General features: G+C 47.7%; 2 protein-coding genes across 2 annotated transcripts; one reads left to right on the top strand and one right to left on the bottom strand.

Moving 5' to 3' along the window:
* Window positions 1-1,333: 1,333 nt before the first annotated feature.
* On the top strand, window positions 1,334-6,152 carry LOC120040810. The gene is made up of 4 exons (XM_038985822.1): window positions 1,334-4,859; window positions 5,120-5,352; window positions 5,409-5,731; window positions 5,778-6,152. The coding sequence occupies exons 1-4, from the start codon at window positions 4,775-4,777 to the stop codon at window positions 5,869-5,871; spliced, it is 735 nt and encodes a 244-aa protein (XP_038841750.1). The 5' UTR covers window positions 1,334-4,774; the 3' UTR covers window positions 5,872-6,152.
* Window positions 6,153-10,673: 4,521 nt separating this feature from the next.
* Window positions 10,674-14,018, bottom strand: LOC120040809 (dolichyl-diphosphooligosaccharide--protein glycosyltransferase subunit STT3B-like; the record flags this gene model as incomplete). Its single annotated transcript, XM_038985820.1, has 3 exons — window positions 10,674-10,835; window positions 11,909-12,118; window positions 13,881-14,018. Coding segments are annotated over 3 exons (432 nt in total), but the record flags the coding sequence as incomplete, so codon positions are not given.
* Between the last annotated feature and the right edge of the window lie 723 nt (window positions 14,019-14,741).

Raw genomic sequence — 14,741 nt, 5'->3', positions numbered from 1 at the left:
GATCTTTATATGGCCGGACCTTGGAGAGATCTTTATATGGCCGGACCTTGAAGAGATCTTTATATGGCCGGACCTTGAAGAGATCTTTATATGGCCGGACCTTGAAGACATCATTAAATGGCCGGACCTTGAAGAGATCTTTATATGGCCGGACCTTGAAGAGATCATTATATGGCCGGACCTTGAAGAGATCATTATATGGCCGGACCTTGAAGAGATCATTATATGGCCGGACCTTGAAGAGATCTTTATATGGCCGAACCTTGAAGAGATCTTTCTATGGCCGGACCTTGGAGAGATCTTTATATGGCCGGACCTTGAAGAGATCTTTATATGGCCGGACCTTGAAGAGATCTTTATATGGCCGGACCTTGAAGAGATCTTTATATGGCCGGACCTTGAAGAGATCTTTATATGGCCGGACCTTGAAGAGATCTTTATATGGCCGGACCTTGGAGAGATCTTTATATGGCCGGACCTTGAAGAGATCTTTATATGGCCGGACCTTGGAGAGAACTTTATTGGGTCTAATTTATGGTCTAACCTTGAAGAGATCTTTATATGGCCGGACCTTGAAGAGATCTTTATATGGCCGGACCTTGAAGAGATCTTTATATGGCCTAACCTTGAAGAGATTTTTATATGGTCTAATATATGGTCTAACCTTGAAGAGAAAGTGAAGGTCAGGGAGAAAGGTAGACTACCTCCACTATACTACACTATACAGCCTTCACCACAGTAGTACAGTGTACTGAATGTGGCTTGGCTGCATCCCAAATATTCCCCACATAGTACCCCTACTTTGGACCAGGCCTAATGGGCCCTGGTCTAAAGCAGTGCATTACATAGGGAATAGGGCCCTGGTCTAAAGCAGTGCATTACATAGGGAATAGGGCCCTGGTCTAAAGCAGTGCATTACATAGGGAATAGGGCCCTGGTCTAAAGCAGTGCATTACATAGGGAATAGGGCCCTGGTCTAAAGCAGTGCATTACATAGGGAATAGGGCCCTGGTCTAAAGCAGTGCATTACATAGGAATAGGGCCCTGGTCTAAAGCAGTGCATTACATAGGGAATAGGGCCCTGGTCTAAAGCAGTGCATTACATAGGGAATAGGGCCCTGGTCTAAAGCAGTGCATTACATAGGGAATAGGGCCCTGGTCTAAAGCAGTGCATTACATAGGGAATAGGGCCCTGGTCTAAAGCAGTGCATTACATAGGGAATAGGGCCCTGGTCTAAAGCAGTGCATTACATAGGGAATAGGGCCCTGGTCTAAAGCAGTGCATTACATAGGGAATAGGGCCCTGGTCTAAAGCAGTGCATTACATAGGGAATAGGGCCCTGGTCTAAAGCAGTGCATTACATAGGGAATAGGGCCCTGGTCTAAAGCAGTGCATTACATAGGGAATAGGGTGCCATTTGGGACACAGGCTTGTGGCGTCATATTGGTCTTGCGTGCAGCACAGTGGTTTATCTAAAACAAACCATTGTCAGGTCATTACCGTGTCCAACCATAACCAGGAAGTACAAATCCAACCGTATCCTACAGTTGCAAATCCAACCGTATCCAGGAGGTATAAATCTAACCGTATCCAGGAGGTACACATCTAACCGTATCCAGGGGGTACAGATCTAACCGTATCCAGGAGGTATAAATCTAACCGTATCCAGGAGGTACACATCTAACCGTATCCAGGAGGTATAAATCTAACCGTATCCAGGAGGTATAAATCTAACCGTATCCAGGAGGTACACATCTAACCGTATCCAGGAGGTATAAATCTAACCGTATCCAGGAGGTCCACATCTAACCGTATCCAGGAGGTATAAATCTAACCGTATCCAGGATTATTTAAGAAAAAAACAATTAGTGGAAAAAATCTCTGAATTGGTCTGTCTGTGTGAATGCAGCCGGTGTCGGGTTGGGTGGCCTTTGGGTCAAACACACAAGATGTCTGTCTGTTTAATGCAGCCGGTGTCGGGGTTGGGTGGCCTTTGGGTCAAACACACAAGATGTCTGCCTGTGTGAATGCAGCCGGTGTCGGGTTGGGTGGCCTTTGGGTCAAACACACAAGATGTCTGTCTGTTTAATGCAGCCGGTGTCGGGGTTGGGTGGCCTTTGGGTCAAACACACAAGATGTCTGCCTGTGTGAATGCAGCCGGTGTCGGGGTTGGGTGGCCTTTGGGTCAAACACACAAGATGTCTGTCTGTTTAATGCAGCCGGTGTCGGGGTTGGGTGGCCTTTGGGTCAAACACACAAGATGTCTGCCTGTGTGAATGCAGACGGTGTCGGGGTTGGGTGGCCTTTGGGTCAAACACACAAGATGTCTATCTGTTTAATGCAGCCGGTGTCGGGGTTGGGTGGCCTTTGGGTCAAACACACAAGATGTCTGCCTGTGTGAATGCAGACGGTGTCGGGTTGGGTGACCTTTGGGTCAAACACACAAGATGTCTGCCTGTGTGAATGCAGACGGTGTCGGGTTGGGTGACCTTTGGGTCAAACACACAAGATGTCTGCCTGTGTGAATGCAGACGGTGTCGGGTTGGGTGACCTTTGGGTCAAACACACAAGATGTCTGCCTGTGTGAATGCAGACGGTGTCGGGGTTGGGTGGCCTTTGGGTCAAACACACAAGATGTCTGTCTGTTTAATGCAGCCGGTGTCGGGTTGGGTGGCCTTTGGGTCAAACACACAAGATGTCTGTCTGTTTAATGCAGCCGGTGTCGGGTTGGGTGGCCTTTGGGTCAAACACACAAGATGTCTGCCTGTGTGAATGCAGACGGTGTCGGGTTGGGTGACCTTTGGGTCAAACACACAAGATGTCTGCCTGTGTGAATGCAGCCGGTGTCGGGTTGGGTGGCCTTTGGGTCAAACACACAAGATGTCTGTCTGTTTAATGCAGCCGGTGTCGGGGTTGGGTGGCCTTTGGGTCAAACACACAAGATGTCTGCCTGTGTGAATGCAGCCGGTGTCGGGGTTGGGTGGCCTTTGGGTCAAACACACAAGATGTCTGCCTGTGTGAATGCAGACGGTGTCGGGTTGGGTGACCTTTGGGTCAAACACACAAGATGTCTGCCTGTGTGAATGCAGACGGTGTCGGGTTGGGTGACCTTTGGGTCAAACACACAAGATGTCTGCCTGTGTGAATGCAGACGGTGTCGGGGTTGGGTGGCCTTTGGGTCAAACACACAAGATGTCTGCCTGTGTGAATGCAGACGGTGTCGGGTTGGGTGGCCTTTGGGTCAAACACACAAGATGTCTGCCTGTGTGAATGCAGACGGTGTCGGGTTGGGTGACCTTTGGGTCAAACACACAAGATGTCTGCCTGTGTGAATGCAGACGGTGTCGGGTTGGGTGACCTTTGGGTCAAACACACAAGATGTCTGCCTGTGTGAATGCAGACGGTGTCGGGGTTGGGTGACCTTTGGGTCAAACACACAAGATGTCTGCCTGTGTGAATGCAGACGGTGTCGGGTTGGGTGGCCTTTGGGTCAAACACACAAGATGTCTGTCTGTTTAATGCAGCCGGTGTCGGGGTTGGGTGGCCTTTGGGTCAAACACACAAGATGTCTGTCTGTTTAACATGAAGTCTCATCTCTCTGTTGGAGCCTGGTAGTAGATCTATTGATCCTTGATTTATTTCATCCTTTAGTCTGATATTTATTCTCCTGGTTTCAAGATTCTGGGATCCGAGGCCTAGATTCAATCCGGGAATCTGCGCTATAACACCAATTTTAAAATTTAAAGGCAATGTTTCCTGCGTTAGAGGACCCTGCATTCACGGTAAACGCTGCGTACGTCAGCTCAATATGAAATGATCTTTACATTTCAATCGTGCTATATTGTGGATCTCCAACGGCCCGTATTAAATCAATCTAGCCACATAGTCTGTCTTGTCTCCAGTCATCTCTTTCTCTGTAGTAATGAGGCTGGGGGCGGAGGAGGGGGGGGGTAGATCTTACATGACAAACAGAAGGAGAGCTGCTCCAATACTGGTCCCTTCCCTGACATGTTTTGTCTTAATTACAACATGTATCGTAGCACGTCTAACGACACGTCTTCACCTCACAACACCGGGAGAGACTCGTCCATCACGACAGCTGGTCCCCTCTACTAAACAATCTGTCTCCGATGTGTCGGTAGAACTCACAACGTTCATTGGTTAGTTAACTCAAGTCTGAATATAATTCCTAAATTCTCCTTCAACAGAATCCTCATGCAGTTTTTTGTTTTGTTTGTTTTGTGATCATATAATTGGAGATGACTGTGAATGAAATGAAGGAGAGGCATTTTGTCCTGCCTCATTTACACTGACTGAGAAACACCGTCGTACACTTTGTAGACTGTAGATGCTAACTGGGATCCTTGGGATGAACCTACCCATTTAAGCAGCAACATGGGATGCAAAATTCATCATACAGGGATGATTTCTGTCTCTTGAAAACTCTGCTGACAAATAAAACATTTTGGGACCATTGTTGACACAATGGACTAATGAAACAAATACCAAAAGATGGGTTTTGGGTGGTGATTTTTCTTGAACTGTTTTACATTTGAACTTCAATGAGGTGACGTCAGAGTCGGACGTCCCAAGGATTCCACTTAGCATGTACCCTATGTAGACAGGAGCATGGCGGTCAGAGCCACAGAGGTCATTTTATCAGGAATATGGTTATGTGGAGAATCTATGAACCTTTTCACACGATCGTGCCAAACAGAACCACCCTGCTGACTCAGTTTCCTTTCACATGGTTCTTTCCAGCAACTATGGGAGATGTGGAACCAGGCCAGTCCAGTTTGGCTGAGTGGTGTGAACAGAACTCCTCTGTGGAACCAGTCCAGTCCAGTTTGGCTGAGTGGTGTGAACAGAACTCCTCTGTGGAACCAGTCCAGTCCAGTTTGGCTGAGTGGTGTGAACAGGTCTTACCTCCTCTGTGGAACCAGTCCAGTCCAGTTTGGCTGAGTGGTGTGAACAGCTCTTACCTCCTCTGTGGAACCAGTCCAGTCCAGTTTGTCTGAGTGGTGTGAACAGAACTCCTCTGTGGAACCAGTCCAGTCCAGTTTGTCTGAGTGGTGTGAACAGAACTCCTCTGTGGAACCAGTCCAGTTTGGCTGAGTGGTGTGAACAGAACTCCTCTGTGGAACCAGTCCAGTTTGGCTGAGTGGTGTGAACAGAACTCCTCTGTGGAACCAGTCCAGTCCAGTTTGGCTGAGTGGTGGGAACAGCTCTTAACTCCTCTGTGGAACCAGTCCAGTCCAGTTTGGCTGAGTGGTGTGAACAGAACTCCTCTGTGGAACCAGTCCAGTCCAGTTTGGCTGAGTGGTGTGAACAGAACTCCTCTGTGGAACCAGTTCAGTCCAGTTTGGCTGAGTGGTGTGAACAGCTCTTACCTCCTCTGTGGAACCAGTCCAGTCCAGTTTGGCTGAGTGGTGTGAACAGAACTCCTCTGTGGAACCAGTCCAGTTTGGCTGAGTGGTGTGAACAGCTCTTACCTCCTCTGTGGAACCAGTCCAGTCCAGTTTGGCTGAGTGGTGTGAACAGAACTCCTCTGTGGAACCAGTCCAGTCCAGTTTGGCTGAGTGGTGTGAACAGAACTCCTCTGTGGAACCAGTCCAGTTTGGCTGAGTGGTGTGAACAGAACTCCTCTGTGGAACCAGTCCAGTCCAGTTTGGCTGAGTGGTGTGAACAGAACTCCTCTGTGGAACCAGTCCAGTCCAGTTTGGCTGAGTGGTGTGAACAGAACTCCTCTGTGGAACCAGTTCAGTTTGGCTGAGTGGTGTGAACAGAACTCCTCTGTGGAACCAGTCCAGTCCAGTTTGGCTGAGTGGTGTGAACAGAACTCCTCTGTGGAACCAGTCCAGTTTGGCTGAGTGGTGTGAACAGCTCTTACCTCCTCTGTGGAACCAGTCCAGTCCAGTTTGGCTGAGTGGTGTGAACAGGTCTTACCTCCTCTGTCCTGTCAGTATGAGATCAGTCACTTTTTGAGTATGAAGTGTAACACTGCAGCGTACGTGATCAGCCACTGAGCTTTGACCAAAACACTCTTTGTGTGAGTCCCAAATGGCTCCCTATTCCCCACAGGGCTCTGGTCTAAAGTAGTGCACTATGTAGGGAATAGGGTGCCAGCCCTGGTCTAAAGTAGTGCACTATGTAGGGAATAGGGTGCCAGCTCTGGTCTAAAGTAGTGCACTATGTAGGGAATAGGGTGCCAGCTCTGGTCTAAAGTAGTGCACTATGTAGGGAATAGGGTGCCAGCCCTGGTCTAAAGTAGTGCACTATGTAGGGAATAGGGTGCCAGCTCTGGTCTAAAGTAGTGCACTATGCAGGGAATAGGGTGCCAGCTCTGGTCTAAAGTAGTGCACTATGTAGGGAATAGGGTGCCAGCCCTGGTCTAAAGTAGTGCACTACGTAGGGAATAGGGTGCCAGCCCTGGTCTAAAGTAGTGCACTATGTAGGGAATAGGGTGCCAGCCCTGGTCTAAAGTAGTGCACTATGTAGGGAATAGGGTGCCAGCCCTGGTCTAAAGTAGTGCACTATGTAGGGAATAGGGTGCCAGCTCTGGTCTAAAGTAGTGCACTATGTAGGGAATAGGGTGCCAGCTCTGGTCTAAAGTAGTGCACTATGTAGGGAATAGGGTGCCAGCCCTGGTCTAAAGTAGTGCACTATGTAGGGAATAGGGTGCCAGTCCTGGTCTAAAGTAGTGCACTATGTAGGGAATAGGGTGCCAGTCCTGGTCTAAAGTAGTGCACTATGTAGGGAATAGGGTGCCAGCCCTGGTCTAAAGTAGTGCACTATGTAGGGAATAGGGTGCCAGCCCTGGTCTAAAGTAGTGCACTATGTAGGGAATAGGGTGCCAGCCCTGGTCTAAAGTAGTGCACTATGTAGGGAATAAGGTGCCAGCCCTGGTCTAAAGTAGTGCACTATGTAGGGAATAGGGTGCCAGCCCTGGTCTAAAGTAGTGCACTATGTAGGGAATAAGGTGCCAGCCCTGGTCTAAAGTAGTGCACTATGTAGGGAATAGGGTGCCAGCCCTGGTCTAAAGTAGTGCACTATGTAGGGAATAGGGTGCCAGCCCTGGTCTAAAGTAGTGCACTATGTAGGGAATAGGGTGCCAGCCCTGGTCTAAAGTAGTGCACTATGTAGGGAATAGGGTGCCAGCCCTGGTCTAAAGTAGTGCACTATGTAGGGAATAGGGTGCCAGCCCTGGTCTAAAGTAGTGCACTATGTAGGGAATAGGGTGCCAGCCCTGGTCTAAAGTAGTGCACTATGTAGGGAATAGGGTGCCAGCCCTGGTCTAAAGTAGTGCACTATGTAGGGAATAGGGTGCCAGCCCTGGTCTAAAGTAGTGCACTATGTAGGGAATAGGGTGCCAGCCCTGGTCTAAAGTAGTGCACTATGTAGGGAATAGGGTGCCAGCCCTGGTCTAAAGTAGTGCACTATGTAGGGAATAGGGTGCCAGCCCTGGTCTAAAGTAGTGCACTATGTAGGGAATAGGGTGCCAGCCCTGGTCTAAAGTAGTGCACTACGTAGGGAATAGGGTGCCAGCCCTGGTCTAAAGTAGTGCACTATGTAGGGAATAGGGTGCCAGCCCTGGTCTAAAGTAGTGCACTATGTAGGGAATAGGGTGCCAGCCCTGGTCTAAAGTAGTGCACTATATAGGGAATAGGGTGCCAGCCTTGGTCTAAAGTAGTGCACTATGTAGGGAATAGGGTGCCAGTCCTGGTCTAAAGTAGTGCACTATGTAGGGAATAGGGTGCCAGCCCTGGTCTAAAGTAGTGCACTATGTAGGGAATAGGGTGCCAGCTTTGGTCTAAAGTAGTGCACTATGTAGGGAATAGGGTGCCATTTGGGATGTAGAATCACCTGTGTAGAACCTATGCAACACTTGACTTAGAAAGTCGTCTAAGACATGGGGACAGCCAGGGGGCGGGGCTTACCATGTATATGATGAATAAATATCTCCTCACAATCTGTTGTTGTCCTGTTGTTATCAGGCTGTCTGTGGTGTGGGGATGGGGATTTAGCCCGGAAACCACTGTGAATACTATCTCTCTCTCTCTCGTTCACTACTGTCTCAGTTAAGTGAAACAATAGTGAACCAGAGAATGATTTGACGTTTTGAGTTTCGGACGACTGGGTTTGAGGAGAGGATGTTGAGGAGGGTCGGTAGAAAACACAAATGAAAGTAGCTCTTCTCAGGTCTCGAGAATATAACTGATTCTAGTACTGAATCTCACACAGACGTGTTGTGAAATATCTTTACAGTTAACTGACGGTGAGTGCTGCCATCTAGTGGATCCTAACAGACACACACACAAGTACATTTACAAAAGCTGTGTTGGAATCGAGAGGAAGAGTTTTGACAAAACGACACACAGAGACAATTTAATGCAACCTCTTTAATTTAAAAAAAGGTATCTTTCATTCTCACACCCCACCAGCATCCATGTCATTACAATTGATGGAATAAACTGTATATTAAGAAAACAAAGTGTACCGTTTCTGCATTTCATTCCTAATAGGATGCTACTTTTTCTCCATTAGCCTCCATCGTTAACGTAATAAATACCTTAGAGAGAGGCCGCATCCAAAAATAGCACCCTATTCCCTATTTAGTACCCTACTTTTGACCAGGGCCCATACAATTCTGGTCAAAAGGTAGTGCGCACTACATAGGGAACAGAGAAGCGCCCTTTGTGACAGAGTCTTGACACGTTGCTATGGGTTTCTCATGGTAAACTGTTAAGGCCAATTTACAGTCCTCTCTTTTTACAGACTGAACGTAACGTTGTACCCTGAACAGAAACAAAAGCAGGGCGAGAACCAGAACCATTATATTCTGGTCCAAAACGGACCCGTCATCATGACAAATAAAGACCAAGTGATTGCAAGGGGGGGGTACACTTTAAGGGATTAGATTGGACATGAGTGTAGTTAAACCATAGAGGTTTTAACTCCTGAAGAGAACCACGTATTTACTTGTTACCTTTAAAGAACAGCAGGGTGGCTATCGGACACGAGGAGACGTACCGTTGTGGCTGAAGTGCATCGGGACAAATGGACAATCTTAGCGTTTCAGTCTGTTTCAGTGCAGCTTGTTCAAACACCGGGTAGAACAGATGTTTCAGCCGGACTAAGAGCATCTAAGCCCAGACAATCTCATAAGGAAATTTTAAAAAAGAACAAACTACATCGAACGTATCATCAAGTCCTTGTTGTATTTCTGTTCTCCAAGAACTACACCATGTATTGTTAGCCTCATAGCCTGGTTCCTCTCTAGGTTTCTTCCTAGGTTCTGGTCTTTTCTAGCGAGTCTTTCCCTAGCCACCGTGCTTCTACACCTGCATTGCTTGCTGTTTGGGGGTTTTAGGCTGGGTTTCTGTACAGCACTTTGAGATATCAGCTGATGTAAGAAGGGCTTTATAAATACATTTGATTGATTGTTACAGGAAATTTAGTGGGATAAAAAAAAAAAAGGTGTTTATTTGACATGGCCATAGTGTGATAGATCGACACCAGGTCGAACATGAGACCAAATCAACTGAGACAGACGGGTGGTAGGTACCAAACAATAACTGAGCCCAAATCAACGGAGACAGACGGGTGGTAGGTACCAAACAATAACTGAGCCCAAATCAACGGAGACAGACGGGTGGTAGGTACCAAACAATAACTGAGCCATGCTACCAGGAACTAAACCATCTCTGACTCCACATTACATCAAAACTCCTCTCTAAACTCCTCTTTCATGTGTGTTTATAAAGGTAACTCGTTTAGTTCACACCCTGAAATAGTACAGAATGTCTTTGGTGCCACTGACTGATTCCAAGTCAGTTTAGATTTAAGGATTTTTTTATATTAGTGTCGTTGTTTTGTTTGTTTGTTTTCCCCCCATAAAAATTATTCTGTGTGACTCAAATGGCTCCCTATTCCCTAAATAGGGCACTACTTTGGGCTCCCTATTCCCTATATAGGGCACTACTTTTGAACAGGACCCATAGGGAATAGGGCACCATTTGAAATGTATCCTCTGTCTGTCTGCCTGTCATGCCCTGGCCTTGAGTGGTGTAACTTTACAATGGCTCCTCCTCTCCTCTCCTCTCCTCTCCTCTCCTCTCCTCTCCTCTCCTCTCCTCTCCTCTCCTCTCCTCTCCTCTCCTCACAACAATATTCAAGTACAAAAAAAATAATAATCTAAGGTCGTCGAAAGGTCAATAGGTCAAAGTTCAGTTCTTCAGGTTAAAAGCGAACCGACAGAGGGAGGTCATCGGAAGTAGACGACACCCCCAACAGAGGTCAACAGAAGGGTTATCAACCTCCAGTAACCACGATGATCATCATAGACCTGGTCGTCCAGGTAACAGGTCTCTCCAGACCGTTGGTTGGTTGGTGTTCGTTATTCTTCTTCTTGATTGGATTACTTGCTTGTTTGCGTTTTGAATGATTTGTACACCTCTCTCTCTCTCTCTCTCTCTCTCTCTCTCTCTCTCTCTCTCTCTCTCTCTCTCTCTCTCTCTCTCTCTCTCTCTCTCTCTCTCTCTCTCTCTCTCTCTCTCTCTCTCCTCCCCCCCCCCCCCCCCCCCCGCTCTCTCTCTCTCTCTCCTCTCCCGCTCTCTCTCTCTCTCTCTCTCCCGCTCTCTCTCCCCCGCTCTCCCTCCCCCGCTCTCTCTCCCCCGCTCTCTCTCCCCCGCTCTCTCTCCCCCGCTCTCTCTCTCTCTCTTGTGGTGCCTTTGTGGTCGTTTTTTTATGGTTAAACTGATTTTTTGTTGTTCAGTTTCTTGCCTTTCTTGAGGGCAAGTTTGTTCTTCACATGACCACGCTTCCTCTTCGCCGTCTGAAGAAATGAAATCATAATAACATTTAGATGAGACAGTAGATCAGAAAACCTATAGCCCTCTAACCCTAGACATGTAACACTCTGATAGGTTAACCCTAGACATGTAGCACTCTGATAGGTTAACCCTAGACATGTAGCACTCTGATAGGTTAACCCTAGACATGTAACACTCTGATAGGTTAACCCTAGACATGTAGCACTCTGATAGGTTAACCCTAGACATGTAGCACTCTGATAGGTTAACCCTAGACATTTAGCACTCTGATAGGTTACCCCTAGACATGTAGCACTCTGATAGGTTACCCCTAGACATGTAACACTCTGATAGGTTAACCCTAGACATGTAGCACTCTGATAGGTTAACCCTAGACATTTAGCACTCTGATAGGTTACCCCTAGACATGTAGCACTCTGATAGGTTACCCCTAGACATTTAGCACTCTGATAGGTTAACCCTAGACATTTAGCACTCTGATAGGTTTACCCTAGACATGTAACACTCTGATAGGTTAACCCTAGACATTTAGCACTCTGATAGGTCAACCCTAAACATTTAACACTCTGATAGGTCAACCCTAAACATTTAACACTCTGATAGGTCAACCCTAGGTATTTAGCACTCTGATTGGTTAGATAGAATTTTAGCCTAATTTATTATTAATGTCACATTCTTTTAGATGGATAAACATGATCTAGGGTGCAAGGAGGAAGAGGTAGGGGTAGTTGATTCTGGACAGGGACAAGGATGAATGGGGGGGGGGTAGTTGATTCTGGACAGGGATGAAGGGAGGGGGTAATTGATTCTGGACAGGGATGAAGGGAGGGGGTAATTGATTCTGGACAGGGATGAAGGGAGGGGGGTAATAGATTCTGGACAGGGACAAGGATGAAGGGAGGGGGGGTAATAGATTCTGGACAGGGACAAGGATGAAGGGAGGGGGGGTAATAGATTCTGGACAGGGACAAGGATGAAGGGAGGGGGGTAATAGATTCTGTACAGGGACAGCAGAATCATTCACTAGCGCTCTCCAATTGAGAAGAGAGAAGCATGGATGATTCTATTCATGTACCTTTTTAGAGGTGTACTTCTGTCTGCTGCTACTGCTGCTGCGGGGGCTGTGCTCCAGGGGGTCCCTGTTCTCCTCCTTCTTCACCTTGTAGATCCGGACCAGCCAGTGTTCTGAGGTGAACGCCTCCTCCAGGTGTTTCAGCTTGATGTCCTTGTTACCGATCTCAGCGTTACGCGTCCGGTCGAAACCCGGCGGCGTCCGGAAGTCCAACTGGGGGGAGGAGAGACGGTCAGGTGGTGTAAGTGTTTGACAGTAAACTAGAGGAGCTGTGACGGGGCTTGACATCCCTGTGAAGTTAACTAGTGGAGCTGTGACGGGGCTTGACATCCCTGTGAAGTAAACTAGAGGAGCTGTGTCAGGGCTTGACATCAATGTGAAGTAAACTAGAGGAGCTGTGACGGGGCTTGACATCCCTGTGAAGTAAACTAGAGGAGCTGTGTCAGGGCTTGACATCCCTGTGAAGTAAACTAGAGGAGCTGTGACGGGGCTTGACATCCCTGTGAAGTAAACTAGAGGAGCTGTGTCAGGGCTTGACATCAATGTGAAGTAAACTAGAGGAGCTGTGTCAGGGCTTGACATCCCTGTGAAGTAAACTAGAGGAGCTGTGACGGGGCTTGACATCCCTGTGAAGTAAACTAGAGGAGCTGTGTCAGGGCTTGACATCCCTGTGAAGTAAACTAGAGGAGCTGTGACGGGGCTTGACATCCCTGTGAAGTAAACTAGAGGAGCTGTGACGGGGCTTGACATCCCTGTGAAGTTAACTAGTGGAGCTGAGACGGGGGCTTGACATCCCTGTGAAGTAAACTAGAGGAGTTGTGTCAGGGCTTGACATCCCTGTGAAGTAAACTAGAGGAGTTGTGCCAGGGCTTGACATCCCTGTGAAGTAAACTAGAGGAGCTGTGTCAGGGCTTGACATCCCTGTGAAGTAAACTAGAGGACAAGTGTCAGGGCTTGACATCCCTGTGAAGTAAACTAGAGGAGCTGTGTCAGGGCTTGACCTCCCTGTGAAGTAAACTAGAAGAGTTGTGTCGGGGCTTGACATCCCTATGAAGTAAACTAGAGGACAAGTGTCAGGGCTTGACATCCCTGTGACGTAAACTAGAGGAGCTGCGTCAGGGCTTGACATCCCTGTGAAGTAAACTAGAGGACAAGTGTCAGGGCTTGACATCCCTGTGAAGTAAACTAGAGGACAAGTGTCAGGGCTTGACATCCCTGTGAAGTAAACTAGAGGACAAGTGTCAGGGCCTGACATCCCTGTGAAGTTAACTAGAGGACAAGCGTCAGGGCTTGACATCCCTGTGAAGTAAACTAGAGGACAAGTGTCAGGGCCTGACATCCCTGTGAAGTAAACTAGAGGACAAGTGTCAGGGCCTGACATCCCTGTGAAGTAAACTAGAGGACACGTGTCAGGGCCTGACATCCCTGTGAAGTAAACTAGAGGACAAGTGTCAGGGCCTGACATCCCTGTGAAGTAAACTAGAGGACAAGTGTCAGGGCTTGACATCCCTGTGAAGTAAACTAGAGGACAAGTGTAGGGCTTGACATCCCAGTGAAGTAAACTAGAGGAGCTGTGTCAGGGCTTGACATCCCAGTGAAGTAAACTAGAGGAGCTGTGTCAGGGCTTGACATCCCAGTGAAGTAAACTAGAGGACAAGTGTCAGGGCTTGACATCCCTGTGAAGTAAACTAGAGGACAAGTGTAGGGCTTGACATCCCTGTGAAGTAAACTAGAGGAGCTGTGTCAGGGCTTGACATCCCTGTGAAGTAAACTAGAGGACAAGTGTCAGGGCTTGATATCCCTGTGAAGTAAACTAGAGGACAAGTGTCAGGGCTTGACATCCCTGTGAAGTGACAGTACATGGATGCATTAGGTCACAGTCCAAGTTACAGGCCCAGTTAGGGGTGGTCTGTAAGTTCACACATACAGAGGAAGTGATATTACGTGAGGGGGGAGGGGGTTGAACATCTCTGACCTGCATCTCTCCAAAGCGGTAGTACGACATCTTATACATCAGACAGTTGAGCAGGATGGGAGACCCCTCTTTGTCCACCCTAAACTCTCCCTGGGGGGTGAAGTAGTCACTCTCCTGAGGAGGGAACAGACAGACAGTTTAGTGCTCTCATCCTGAGGAGGGAACAGACAGACAGTTTAGTTCTCTCATCCTGAGGAGATAACAGACAGACAGTTTAGTACTCTCATCCTGAGGGAACAGACAGACAGTTTAGTACTCTCATCCTGAGGGAACAGACAGACAGTTTAGTTCTCTCATCCTGAGGAGATAACAGACAGACAGTTTAGTACTCTCATCCTGAGGAGATAACAGACAGACAGTTTAGTTCTCTCATCCTGAGGGAACAGACAGACAGTTTAGTTCTCTCATCCTGAGGAGATAACAGACAGACAGTTTAGTACTCTCATCCTGAGGGAACAGACAGACAGTTTAGTACTCTCATCCTGAGGAGGGAACAAACAGACAGTTTAGTACTCTCATCCTGAGGGAACAGACAGACAGTTTAGTACTCTCATCCTGAGGAGGGAACAGACAGACAGTTTAGTACTCTCATCCTGAGGAGGGAACAGACAGACAGTTTAGTTCTCTCATCCTGAGGAGATAACAGACAGACAGTTTAGTACTCTCATTCTGAGGGAACAGACAGACAGTTTAGTACTCTCATCCTGAGGAGATAAGACAGACAGTTTAGTACTCTCATCCTGAGGGAACAGACAGACAGTTTAGTGCTCTCATCCTGAGGAGGGAACAGACAGACAGTTTAGTACTCTCATCCTGAGGAGATAACAGACAGACAGTTTAGTACTCTCATCCTGAGGAGGG

The sequence above is a fragment of the Salvelinus namaycush genome, unplaced genomic scaffold, assembly GCF_016432855.1.
Source record: "Salvelinus namaycush isolate Seneca unplaced genomic scaffold, SaNama_1.0 Scaffold3800, whole genome shotgun sequence".
Taxonomy (NCBI): Eukaryota; Metazoa; Chordata; class Actinopteri; order Salmoniformes; family Salmonidae; genus Salvelinus; species Salvelinus namaycush.
This window is presented reverse-complemented; position numbering and strand designations above follow the sequence as displayed.

Bases quoted from the DNA above. Each gene is read 5' to 3' on its own strand.
- LOC120040810 (XM_038985822.1), top strand. From the start codon at position 4,775: ATGTGGAACCAGGCCAGTCCAGTTTGGCTGAGTGGTGTGAACAGAACT. The intron at 5,353-5,408 runs TTCAGTCCAGTT...CTGTGGAACCAG, and splicing joins GAACTCCTCTGTGGAACCAG to TCCAGTCCAGTTTGGCTGAG. The intron at 5,732-5,777 runs GTGTGAACAGAA...TTTGGCTGAGTG, and splicing joins CAGTCCAGTTTGGCTGAGTG to GTGTGAACAGAACTCCTCTG.